This window comes from Nerophis ophidion, linkage group LG01 (genome assembly GCF_033978795.1).
Source record: "Nerophis ophidion isolate RoL-2023_Sa linkage group LG01, RoL_Noph_v1.0, whole genome shotgun sequence".
Taxonomy (NCBI): Eukaryota; Metazoa; Chordata; class Actinopteri; order Syngnathiformes; family Syngnathidae; genus Nerophis; species Nerophis ophidion.
Genome location: NC_084611.1, coordinates 17,244,429 through 17,257,525, shown reverse-complemented (window position 1 = coordinate 17,257,525; position 13,097 = coordinate 17,244,429). Strand labels below are relative to the sequence as shown.

The 13,097-nt window shown below is 38.3% G+C and overlaps 1 protein-coding gene across 1 annotated transcript in view; it reads left to right on the top strand.

Annotated features, from left to right (window-relative positions):
- The window catches only part of adgrv1 (adhesion G protein-coupled receptor V1), a 469,843-nt gene that overhangs the window by 157,486 nt on the left and 299,260 nt on the right, over nt 1-13,097 (top strand). Inside the window, exons 23-26 of the mRNA XM_061897509.1 lie at nt 3,682-3,861; nt 8,359-8,539; nt 11,010-11,203; nt 11,286-11,415. Coding sequence (XP_061753493.1) covers nt 3,682-3,861; nt 8,359-8,539; nt 11,010-11,203; nt 11,286-11,415 — 685 coding nt within the window. The remainder of the gene's footprint in view (nt 1-3,681; nt 3,862-8,358; nt 8,540-11,009; nt 11,204-11,285; nt 11,416-13,097) is intronic.

Genomic DNA, 13,097 nt, shown 5'->3' with positions numbered 1-13,097 from the left:
TTGAACAGGGTTTGTACATAGAAAAGTTTGTATAATGAAGCCAATTTCTCCATAAGAAACAATGTAAATAAGAATAACGGGTTCCAATCTTGACAAAAGTCCATATTTTAGTGAAGGTTTGTACACTTTGAACACAATATAAAGTGATGTACAGTACTGTATATAAAACAAACATAACAAGGAGGTTATGGATCAACATTCTCTTTATCAACAAGACAAAACAACAACAATGGCAAGCTAAACTGTGCGATTTATACTGTTCTGCCAACTCACACATAAGTCTGTTTGGTGCCCTCACAAATGATCAGAAATACTTCACTTTAACAACTAACGTTTTACAATGATAAACATTTAAAAAAGTAAAATACACTTACAGTACATTAACATGGGCAAAGGAACAGCTCACGAGAGGAGAGAAAGGAAAAGACAAGAGGAGGATGTAGGAAGGGGTCAGTGGGAGGGGCCGTGTTTGTTCTAGAAAAAAGTAATAATACAGTGGAAGCTTGATTTACAAACTTAATTGCTACTTGAACAGGGTTTGTAATTTTAAAAGTTGGTATAGTGAAGCAAATTTCTCCATAAGAAACAATGTAAATATGAGTAATTGGTCCCGGCCACAACAAAAGTCCATATTTTAGTGAAGGTTTGTACACTTTGAACACAATTTAAAGTGATGTACAGTACTGTATATCAAACACACATAACAAGGAAGTGATGGATCAACATTCTCTTTAGACAAAACAACAACATTGGCAAGCTAAACTGTGCTATTTATACTGCTCTGCCAACTCACACATAAGTCTGTTTGGTGCCCTCACAAATGATCAGAAATCACACAAATGCTTCACTTTAACAACCATAGTTTTACAATAATAAACATTTAAAAAACTAAAATACACTTACAGTACATTAACATGGGCAAAGGAACAGTTCACGAGAGGAGAAAAAGAAAAAGACAAGAGGGGGAGGTAGGAAGGGGTCAGTGAGAGGGGCCAAGTTTGTTCTCGAAAGAAGTAATAATACAGTGGAAGCTTGATTTACACAATGAATTGCTTCTTGAACAGGGTTTGTGATTTGAAAAGTTGGTATAGTGAAGCAAATTTCTCCATAAGAAACAATGTAAATATGAGTAATAGGTTCCGGAAACAACAAAAGTCCATATTTTAGTGAAGGTTTGTACACTTTGAACACAATATAAAGTGATATACAGTACTGTAAATCAAACAAACATAAGGAACTTATGGATCAACATTCTCTTTATTAACAAGACAAAACAACAACAACGGCAAGCTAAACTGTGCTATTTATACTGCTCTGCCAACTCACACATAAGTCTGTTTGGTGCCTTCACAAATGACCAGAAATCACACAAATGCTTCACTTTAACAACCATAGCTTTACAATAATAAACATTTAAAAAAGTAAAATCCACTTACAGTACATTAACATGGGCAAAGGAACAGCTCACGAAAGGAGAGAAAGGAAAAGACAGAAGGGGAGGTAGGAAGGGGTCAGTGGGAGGAGCCGTGTTTGTTCTAGAAAGAAGTAATAATACAGTGGAAGCTTGATTTACAAACTTAATTGCTTCTTGAACAGGGTTTGTACATAGAACAGTTTGTATAATGAAGCCAATTTCTCCATAAGAAACAATGTAAATAAGAATAATGGGTTCCAATCTCGACAAAAGTCCGTATTTTAGTGAAGGTTTGTACACTTTGAACACTATATAAAGTGATGTACAGTACTGCATATCAAACAAACAATACAGAGGTTCTGGATCAACATTCTCTTTATTAACGAGACAAAACAACAACAACGGCAAGCTAAACTGTGCTATTTAATCTTCTCTGCTAACACACACATAAGTCTGTTTGGTGCCCTCACAAATGATCAGAAATCACACAAATGCTTCACTTTAACAACCATAGTTTTACAAGTGAAGCGAATGTCTACATCAGAAACAATGTAAATATTAATAATTGGTTCAAGCCTCGACAAAAGTCCATATTTTAGTGAATGTTTGTATACTTTGAACACAATAAAAAGTGCTATACAGTACTGTACATCAAACAAACATAACAAGGAAGTGATGGATGAATTATTTCTTTATTAACAATCCAAAACAACAACAACAAGCAGAACTGACCTCTGTATGCTGCTTTGCCAAGACAAGCACACACAGAAGTTCCTGCGGTGCCCTCAAAAACAATCAGAAATCTCAAAATTCCTTATATTGCTACAAAATTAAAGATTTTAAAAAGCTAAAGCCGCATTCATGAAGTTTTTTCAAAAGAGGAGCTGACGAGAAAGGAGCACATAGACAGAGGGTAGGGGGTAGGGAACCTATGGCTCTAGAACCAGATGTGGCTCTTTTGATGACTGCATCTGGCTCTCGGATAAATCTGAGCTGACATTGCTTAACAGGATAAGTAATGAATAATTCCACTTGTAATCACAGTGTTAAAAACAACGTTCAAAATATAAAACATTCTCATGCATTTTTATGTTCAAGAAGTTGCGTTAATGGTAAGAAGTAATTTATTTATTATTGGTTAGTGATGGGCTTGCCCTCCTGGGGGTTCTTCAGACCACCAAGAGCCTGTTTTAGGGTTCCAATATTGTTTTATTTCATTTTTCTCTCAGTTGCTTTCGTCCTCACTCGCGCTCTGGCTCCAGCCCCAACCCTGTCTCTCCTCCTGGCTGCTGCTTATAACAGAGCAACAGGTGATTAGATAAAAAGGCCCAGGTGGGCCATCTACGCACATTTCGTTGATTTCGAGGCCGGTCCTGGCAACATCCTGCTTTGCTGCAGGCCCGCAGGCCACGCCCCCTCCACAGTTAGCTTCAGAATAACAATGTTATTACAAAGAATAAGAGACTTATTATACTCTGGAAATGTTGGTCTTACTTAAAAAATGCACATGTTTAGTTGTGTTCAGTGTTAAAAAAAAAATTATATGGCTCTTAGGGAAATAAATTTTAAAATATTTGGCTTCTTGGCTCTCTCAGCCAAAAAGGTTCCCGACCCCTGGTGTAGTGGGTAGAGCAGCCGTGCCAGAAACCTAAGGGTTGCAGGTTCGCTTCCCACCTATTGACATCCAAATCGTTGCCGTTGTGTCCTTGGGCAGGACACTTCACCCTTTGCCCCCGGTGCCGCTCACACTGGTGAATGAATGATGAATGAATGATTGGTGGTGGTCGGAGGGGCCGTAGGCGCAAACTGGCAGCCACGCTTACGTCAGTCTACCCCAGGGCAGCTGTGGCTACTGATGTAGCTTACCACCACAAGGTGTGAATGAATGATGGGTTCCCACTTCTCTGTGAGCGCTTTGAGTATATAACAAAAGAAAAGCGTGATATAAATGTAATCAATTATTACATTATTTTAAGAAGGAAGGGATTGGGAGGAGGGGCCGCTCTTCTCCTCTCCTGTGAAATAAGTCTGCTTTGGCATATTTTTTTAGAATTGAAACTTGCTGTTGTACGAAGGTTCTTTCCGTACAAGATGAATGAATGAAGCGTTCGTACACAGAAGCATATTTGTCTCGACCCAAAAGTTTGTAAATCGAAAAGTCTGCGAATAGAGGCTTCGTAAATCGAGGTCCCACTTCATGCATTTGACATATTTCAGTTGTTTGGATTTGAACTAACACGTTCTTCTCTTTCCATTTCCTGTCTTAGACGACTGAGGAGGGCTCGACCATTTCCTGTGTGATCGAGCGGATGCGAGGATCTCTCGACCACGTTTACGTCAATTACTCCGTCAGCCAAGTGAGCGACTTGGACAGTCAGACGCCTGCGGAGCAGGATTTTGTCAACGCCACGGGAGCTGTTCTTTTCACGCCGGGACAGCGCTCTGAGGTGTGTGATACGAGTGTGTCAGACCGACTCACCAGCTTGCATGTGATTTAAAAAAAAAAAAATCTGATAAAAGTAAAACTCCACACAAATGGCCGTGGAATAGAAAAACCAGTTGTACCTCAACTTGCAAGTCTAAATGCTTCTATGACGCTCTTAACTCAAAACACCTGTATCTCAATTTAATCAATGCATGCCATCGAAAACTGCACAATTTTTACATTTCGCATACCTTTTAAAAACAATAACAATATTTCAGATAAGAAATATTGTATCAAGACAATACAACAAAACAGTGGTTCTCAAACTGTTTTTTTTTACCAAGTACCACCTCAGAAAACCAACATAATGACAAACAGTAAAATACAGCAGCGTAGTACACTTAAGTATTCATTAAAAACAAGGCACAGGTTTTATTTTTTGTAATTTTGTAATTTTCCTGAAGGAACGCCCCTGATGGAATAAATAAAGTACTATCTATTTATCAAGAATATTTAATATTTCCGGCCGCACATTTTGAACAGTTACACTGTGTTTGAATATTTCATGAAGTAATTCTTTGCGGTTCAACTATCCATCCATCCATCCATTTTCTACCCCTTATTCCCTTTTGGGGGCGCTGGCGCCTATATCTCAGCTACAATCGGGCGGAAGGCGGGGTACACCCTGGACACAGATAGACAGACAACATTCACACTCACATTCACACACTAGGGCCAATTTAGTGTTGCCAATCAACCTATCCCCAGGTGCATGTCTTTGGAAGTGGGAGGAAGCCGGAGTACCTGGAGGGAACCCACGCATTCACGGGGAGAACATGCAAACTCCACACAGGAAGATCCCGAGCCTGGATTTGAACCCAGGACTGCAGGACCTTCGTATTGTGAGGCAGACGCACTAACCCCTCTGCCACCGTGAAGCCCGCGGTTCAACTAGATGGAGCCAAACGTACCACTTGTGCTCCACGTACCACAGTTTGAGAATCACTGCAATAGAATGTACTACTAACAACTACAATAGTTTATGAAGTAATGTACAGCATTTGCTTTAGAGCAGGGATGTCAAACTCGAGGCCCGTGGGCCACATTTGGCCAGCGGTATCATTTTGGATGGCCCGCAAAAATAATACGTATCAATAAAATTGGATTGGACTTTCACAATATCATGTTAGATCCGTTCGACATCCATTGCTTTCGGTCCCCTGGGGTGGGGGGTTGCCCACATATGCGGTCCTTTCCAAGGTTTCTCATAGTCATCATTGTCGACGTCCCACTGGGGTGAGTTTTTTCTTGCCCTTATTTGGGCTACACCGAGGATGTCGTAGTGGTTTGTGCAGCCCTTTGAGACTTATGGCTATATAAATAAACATTGATTGATTGATAAAATAGTTTATCTTCTTTTTTTTTTATTTTATTTTATTTTTTACTGAATGTATTTGTTCTTACCATTTTGACAGTAAGAAGACATGTACAAGAATACTTGCAAATGCATGTATTTTAATCTTTGTCTAATAATGCAACAAATACAATTATTTCTTATTTATTTATTATTATTATGTATTTATTATATTACTCTACATTACACATTTTTTTTAAATAATAACATAGTTAATTACCTGCTTTATTTATGATTTCAATGCAAGTCATCAATCAAAAAAAATAAAACTATTTGTAAACGTTTCAATGTAACACAAGAATCAATGTGTAAAACAAAAAAAAAGGTTGAAAAATTAAGTTGAACAAAATTCACTGCATAAAAATCAGGGTAAAAAATTCAGTGTGTAAAAAAAAAACAGCGTATAGTGCAGAATTATTTGTCGCTTCAAGACAATTGCTACAATTTTAATAACCCAAAAGCGAGTCTTGAGTTTTTCTGCACTGAATTTTTATACGCTGAATTTAACGAACTGAATTTCTGAAACATGTACATTTTGCTCCCAATTTCTGTTTTCATTAAGTTGTCAGCATCGTTTATTCTAAAAAATTAAGTTACCGTATTTTTCGGATTATAAATCGCCGTTTTTTTTTAGTTTGGCCTGGGGTGCGATTTATACTCAGGAGCGACTTATGTGTGAAATTATGAACACATTACCGTAAAATATCAAATAATATTATTTATCTCATTCACGTAAGAGACTAGGTGTATATCAGCAATTGTGTCACACACACACACACACACACACACGTGAACCAATAAAAATTTGGCGGGGGCGGGTCATGGCAGAAGTGCATTGTGAAAAAAAAAGATGCTACCTGCTACTACTTCCGTACTTATGAAAATTGATCAGTTCAACATTGACTTATAAAAACTGAGAAGGGCTAAACAAAAATGGCACCGAAAAGGAAATAATATACTGCAGGTTACAAGCTGGAAATAGTGAATTATGCTGCAGAAAACGTACACTTATTCAGCCTGTTGTTCACTATTAGACTTAGACTTAGACTTCCTTTTTATTGTCATTCTAATTTGAACTTTACAGTACAGATATGGACGAAATTTCGTTGCATTAGCTCATGGTAGTGCGGGATAACAAAAAAAAGCAATATGGTGCATATATAAATAAATAGATTACTGTACCGATAACTATATTGCACTTTTTCATATGCATCCACTTTCATGGATGTATGTTATATTGTCTTTTTTTAATTATTTTTATTCCAGCGATTTAATCCATTTCGTTGGGAATTGAGGGCATAATTTAGATGCGTTCAAGAGTCTTACAGCCAGAGGGAAGAAGCTGTTACAGAACCTGGTGGTTCTGCTTCGGAGGCTGCGGAACCTCTTTCTAGAGTCCAGTTGTGAAAACAGTCCTTGGTGGGGGTGGGAGGAGTCGTTGCAGATTTTCTGAGCCCTGGTCAGGCAGCGGCTTTTTGCAATCTCCCGGATAGGAGGAAGAGGAGTCCTGATGATCTTTTTCGCCATTCTCACCACTCTCTGGAGAGAATAAAATAAATAAATTCTTTATTTATTTTAAATTGCCTTTCAAATATCTATTACTGGTGTTGGATTTCATCAAATAGATTTCCCCAGCGGGCACCAGGTAGCCCGTAAGGACCAGATGAGTCGCCCGCTGACCTGTTCTAAAAGTAGCTCAAATAGCAGCACTTACCAGTGAGCCGCCTCCATTTTTTTAATTGTATTTATATACTAGCAAGCTGGTCTCGCTTTGCTCGACATTTTTAGATTTTAAGAGAGACAAAACTCAAATAGAATTTGAAAATCCAAGAATATATTTTAAAGACTTGGTCTTCGGTTGTTTAAATAAATTAATTTATTGTTTTACTTTGCTTTTTTTAACTTTCAGAAAGACAATGTAAGAGAAAAAATACAACCTTAAAAGTGATTTTAGGATTTTTAAAGACATGTACCTTTTTACCTTTTAAATTCCTTCCTCATCGTTCCTGACAATTTAAATCAATGTTCAAGTATTTTTTTTTTTTATTGTAAAGAATAATAAATACATTTTAATTTAATTTTCGAGGAAGAATATTTGCGAATTATTTCTTCAAACTTATTATGATTAAAATTCAAAAAAAGTATTTTGGCAAATCTAGAAAATCTGTAGAATCAAATTTAAATCTTACTTCAAAGTCTTTTGAATTTCTTTTAAAAATGTTCTTCTGGAAAATCTAGAAGAAGTAATGATTTGTCTTTGTTAGAAATATAACTTGGTCCAATTTGTTATATATTCTAACAAAGTGCAGATTGGATTTTAACCTATTTAAAACATGTCATCAAAATTCAAAAATTAATCTTAATCAGGAAAAATTACTAATGATGTTCCATAAATTCTTTTTTTAATTTTTTTTTAAAAGATTCGAATTAGCTAGTTTTTCTCTCCTTTTTTTTGTGGTTGAATTTTGAATTTTAAAGAGTCAAAATTGAAGATAAACTATGTTTCAAAATTAAATTTTAATTTTTTTCCTGTTTTCTCCTCTTTTAAACCGTTCAATTAAGTGTTTTTTTCATCATTTATTCTCTACCAAAAACTTCCGTGAAAGGAAAAAAAATGTACGGCGGAATGACAGAGAGAAATACCCATTTTTATATATATATATATATATATATATATATAGATTTATTTATTTATAAAAGGTAAATTGAGCAAATTGGCTATTTCTGGCAATTTATTTAAGTGTGTATCAAACTGGTAGCCCTTCACATTAATCAGTACCCAAGAAGTAGCTCTTGGTTTCAAAAAGGTTGGTGACCCCTGCTCTAGAGCGACTGATATATGTGTTTTTCATTTCTTGTTACCGGAATGCATTTTCGGACCGGTGCGATTTATTCTCCGGAGCGATTTATAATCTGAAAAATATGGTACATAAATTCAGTGTCAAATAAAGCCTTTGTAATAAAGACACAAATTAGCCTCCGTAGTTTTACAGCTCTTGCATGCATTTCAATGAATGTGTTCCGGGACATTTACCCCCACCAATCGGTCTATTTCCTTCGCCGTGGATTGATTGCAGATCCAGAGCTTGTCTTACATTTGTTTAGGTACTGAACCTCCTGGTGTTGGATGACAGCCTCCCTGAGTTGGCAGAGACCTTCCAGGTCACTCTGCTGTCAGCCCAGTCCAGGGATGGGAAGCCAGGCTCGACTCCCACCAGCGGTGCCAGCGTTGACCCCGGGGCTTCTGTGAACGTTGTTACTGTAACAGCCAGTGACCATCCCTATGGTAATCACCTTCACACCTGAAACATAGCTTGATACAACACATCTTATTACCAACCTGGGCTCTCTAAACGTGCCCTTAGGTGTCTTTTTTCATACTTGCCAACCTTGAGACCTCCGATTTCGGGAGGTGTGGGGTGGGGTGGGTGGGTGTGGTCGGGGCGGGGGGCGTGGTTAAGAGGGGAGGAGTATATTTACATCTACAATTCACCAACTCGAGTATTTCAAGTGTATTTCATATATTTGTATGAAATACTTGACTTTCAGTGAATTCTATCTATATATATTTATTTTTCTATATATATAAATACAATAAATAGTTGAATTTCAGATGGCACCTATCAAATACACAGTAATAAAAACACAGTTATTCTACTAACTGTACTGTGCTTGCTGGTTACTAAAAAAAACAAAAAAAACAACAACACTTACCTTTCACTATTTGAGTAACCTTTGTTCTGCCATTTATTTCTTCATTTTGCTCGTCGAGGGTGTAATATATTGGGTTGGAGTCAATAACCAGGCGAGGTGATGAAGTTACGTCTCTTTACTGTGGGCTTCAGAACAGACTACCTCACTTTTTTTCTTTTTTTTTGTCCTGTCCAACTTCTCAGGCAAATCATATAGTTGATGTGGATGCCCATATCGGCTGTTCAGATTTACTTTACAAAAGAGAAGTGTAGGATACTTCTCTTGTTGTCTTATTTGAATGTGACTTTATTAAATGTATTTATATTATCATTTGGTGCAGCCAGGCCGGCGCAGGAGGGGATAGAAAGAGAAAAAAAGGAAGACAGAGGGGGAAATTGTGGGGATAACAGGGGGATTAGACAGAGGGACAAAAACAACAACAGCAAATACAATAATAACAACAACAATAGAACAACACCAGTACATACATAATATGTACAAATATGATCGTAAAAGTGATAGCAAATAAGCACTTAGTGAAATAAATAATACAGTAATGACAATGAGCATTTTTACACTAAAACTGGAGCAATACAAATACCAATAGAAAAAGCGCTATTGATCATGAACAAAACCAATAGTTTACCTCTATTATCAACAATAAAGTTGTTCAAATGCAACGATACGTATACATAATGATAGCTAGAAAGATAATAAAAAAATAAAAAAATAAATGGAAAAAAACAAACAAAAAACTTGCCGTCAGGTGCCCAACGCCACGTAAACCGTTGGCCAATCAAAAATCAACCCCATAACGCTATAGTCAACATTCACCAGGAGATGGCGACAGACAACATAGATTCACTCTATTACAGACGGCGTCGCCATGGCTGTAACTTCCTCGTTCTTCTGCTTCGTCTCCTTGTGTGTGCAGTTTTTTATTCAAATCCGTAGATGTTGTAACTTAATTGGGCAGGCAAGCTGTTTATATAGTGGGAAAGCGGACGTGAAAACAGGCTGTCCCCACTCAAGTCCGCAAGGAGCTGGAGGGGGCGTGGCCTCCAGATCCGGCTGAATTTCGGGAGAGGTGCTGTATTTCGGGAGTCTCCCGGAAAACCTGGGAGGGTTGGCATGTATGGTCTTTTTTACACACATTTTTGTTATTCCTATTCTCAGGTACACACCTACGAGTGATATAGTTTGGTACTTGACACATGTTACAGTTAGCATTTTAGCATTGCAGCTTTTTAAGCTAATTTAGCAGGTATACACCTCAATGTCATATATAATTACTAATGCTAACTGTAAGCATGGTATTGTTGGTTTAGTAGTGTTAGCATGCTAACTCATGCTATCTGTCCGGCCAGCTAAATGTTAGCATTTCAGTTCGGCTTTGGATGTAAAGCGTTCACACAAAATTTTTACGGAAATGGCATTTTCTAGATCTTTATGTTGTAATGGTTTTGAAGGTGAAAACTGCCAAAATGGCCCGCGCGTGCTTTGACTCACAAAAATGCATGAGTCGTGAAAATTACGGAATTTGGAGTTTTACTAATACTCCATGCAAAAGGCTGTATCAATCCAAACACTGCTTGTTATGGTGAGGTAGTGTGTGTGTATGCACTCTACAACAGCTTCTTCTTCCGGCTGGATGTATCACTGTAGCTCAGGGGTGCCCACAATTACCCCCCTGAAGGCCACGGACTGACAAATCAAAGGATACGGGGGCCATTTTGGTACTTTTCACCTTTAAAACAAGAAGAATATAGCGATTTTTTGCAAAGAACCAGAATTCTGTTTGAATTCTGGGCGGCACTAAAGAGCCGCATGCGGATCGACAGCCGCAGGTTGCTGACCCCCGGTCTAGATGGTCAAACCCGGTTCCTTCCGCCATGTCTTCTCTTCCACCCAAGCCAACAAGACAATGATGTGTATTCGTTATTGATAGTTAATACAGAGTGCAAACCCAGATTCGACAGGGTTGCTGTTCGCAGTTAGTGCACAAAAAGTCCCGTGCACCTTTCTACTTCGTATTTTATCCAAGTCCTTCATTCTCCTCGCAGGGTTACTGCAGTTCCAGCCTCAACCTCCGGAGGAAGGCTTGATCCCCCCGGCTTTGGAACCGGCACACATCACAGTCAGCGAGGAAGACGGGCAAGTCCGTCTGCCGGTGGCTCGGGCCCAGGGCCTGATTGGGAGGGTGATGGTAGGGTACAGAACAACGCCCTTCACGGCCTCGAGCCCAGAGGACTACCAGGTGAGGCGTTCTTCTGGCCAGAACAAGTACTGTCCCACCAAATTGTAACGGACTGGTGTTTTTGTTTTTTTCCAACTTTCAGGACTCCCAGGGTATGCTGGACTTTCTCCCTGGAGAGAGGTTGAAGTTCATTTCGGTCCCCATCATCGACAACCCAGTCCCGGAGCTGGACAAAGCCTTCAGAGTGGAGCTCTACAATGCTGATGGAGGAGGTGACATGTCAACATTGATTGATTGATTGATTGATTGAAGCTTTTATTAGTAGATTGCACAGTACAGTACATATTCCGTACAATTGACCACTAAATGGTAATATCCGAATAAGTTTTTCAGCTTATTTAAAGGCCTACTGAAATGAGATTTTCTTATTTAAACGGGGATAGCAGGTCCATTCTATGTGTCATACTTGATCATTTCACAATATTGCCATATTTTTGCTGAAAGGATTTAGTAGAGAACATCGACGATAAAGTTTGCAACTTTTGGTCGCCAATAAAAAAGACTTCCCTTTACCGGAGGTATCTGCGTGTGATGTCACCGGTGTGAGGGCTCCTCACATCCTCACATTGTTTATAATGGGAGCCACCAGCAGTAAGAGCAATTCGGACCGAGAAAGCGACAATTTCCCCATTAATTTGAGCGAGGATGAAAGATTTGTGGATGAGGATATTGATAGTGAAGGACTAAAAAAAAATAAAAAATAAAATAAAAAGCAACGGCTCCGGGCGGCGGCAGTGTGAGCGTTTCAGATGTAATCAGACACATTTACTAGGATAATTCTGGAAGATCCCTTATCTGCTTATTGTTTTAATAGTGTTTTATTGAGATTTTAAAGACATACCTCAAAGTCGGATGGCTGCGGTGAACACGCAGTGTCTCAGAGAGAAGCCGAGGAGCCAAGCTCACAGCTGCCTTTTTTGACAGCTGCTGCAGGACGACGAATAATCCACTGATGTCTCCGGTAAGATATATATATCATAATTTTCCCGTCCAAAAACATGCTGTTTGACGTAGAGAAAACATGTTCGCTTGACCGCTCTGTGTTAAAGCTTCACAACAAACAAAGAAACACCGGCTGTGTCTCGTTGCTAAAGGCAGCTGCAATCCACCGCATTCCACCAATAGCATTCTTCTTTATAGTCTCCATTATTAATTGAACAAATTGCAAAAGATTCAGCAACACAGATGTCCAAATTACTGTGTAATTAAGCGATGAAAAGAGACGACTTTTAGCCGTAAGTGGTGCTGAGCTAGTATGTCCCCTCCAACCCGAAACGTCACAAACACACGTCATTATACGCGTCATCATTTCGCGACGTTTTCAACAAGAACATTTAAATTTAAAATTTTAAATTGTAATTTAGTAAACTAAACCGGCCGTATTAGCTTGTGTTGCAATGTTAATATTTCATCATTGATATATAAACTATCAGACTGCATGGTCGGTAGTAGTGGATTTTAGTAGGCCTTTAACATTAGCATGCTAGCTTTTTTTGCAAATTTTGGCAGATATACACCTTAGCGTCAAATATTTTGTTACTTGATAAATAATACCTGTTAACATTAGTATGCTGGCTTTTTATTGTTAGATTATTTTGTTGGTATACACCAGCCATGTTTTGGTACTTGATGCATGCTAATATTAGCATGCTAGCATTTTTAACACATATTTAGGTACGCATTACAGAGTAATACATTGTGGTACTTGACGAATGATACTTGTTAGATTGTTAACATTTAAAATGCTATGTTTTTTTGTAAGTATACACCAGCTATATGTTGGTACTTGATGCATGCTAACATTAGCATGCTAGCATTTTAACACATGTTTAGGTACATACCTCCGAGTAATACATTGTGGTACTTGACGAATGATAGCTCTTAGCATGTTAAC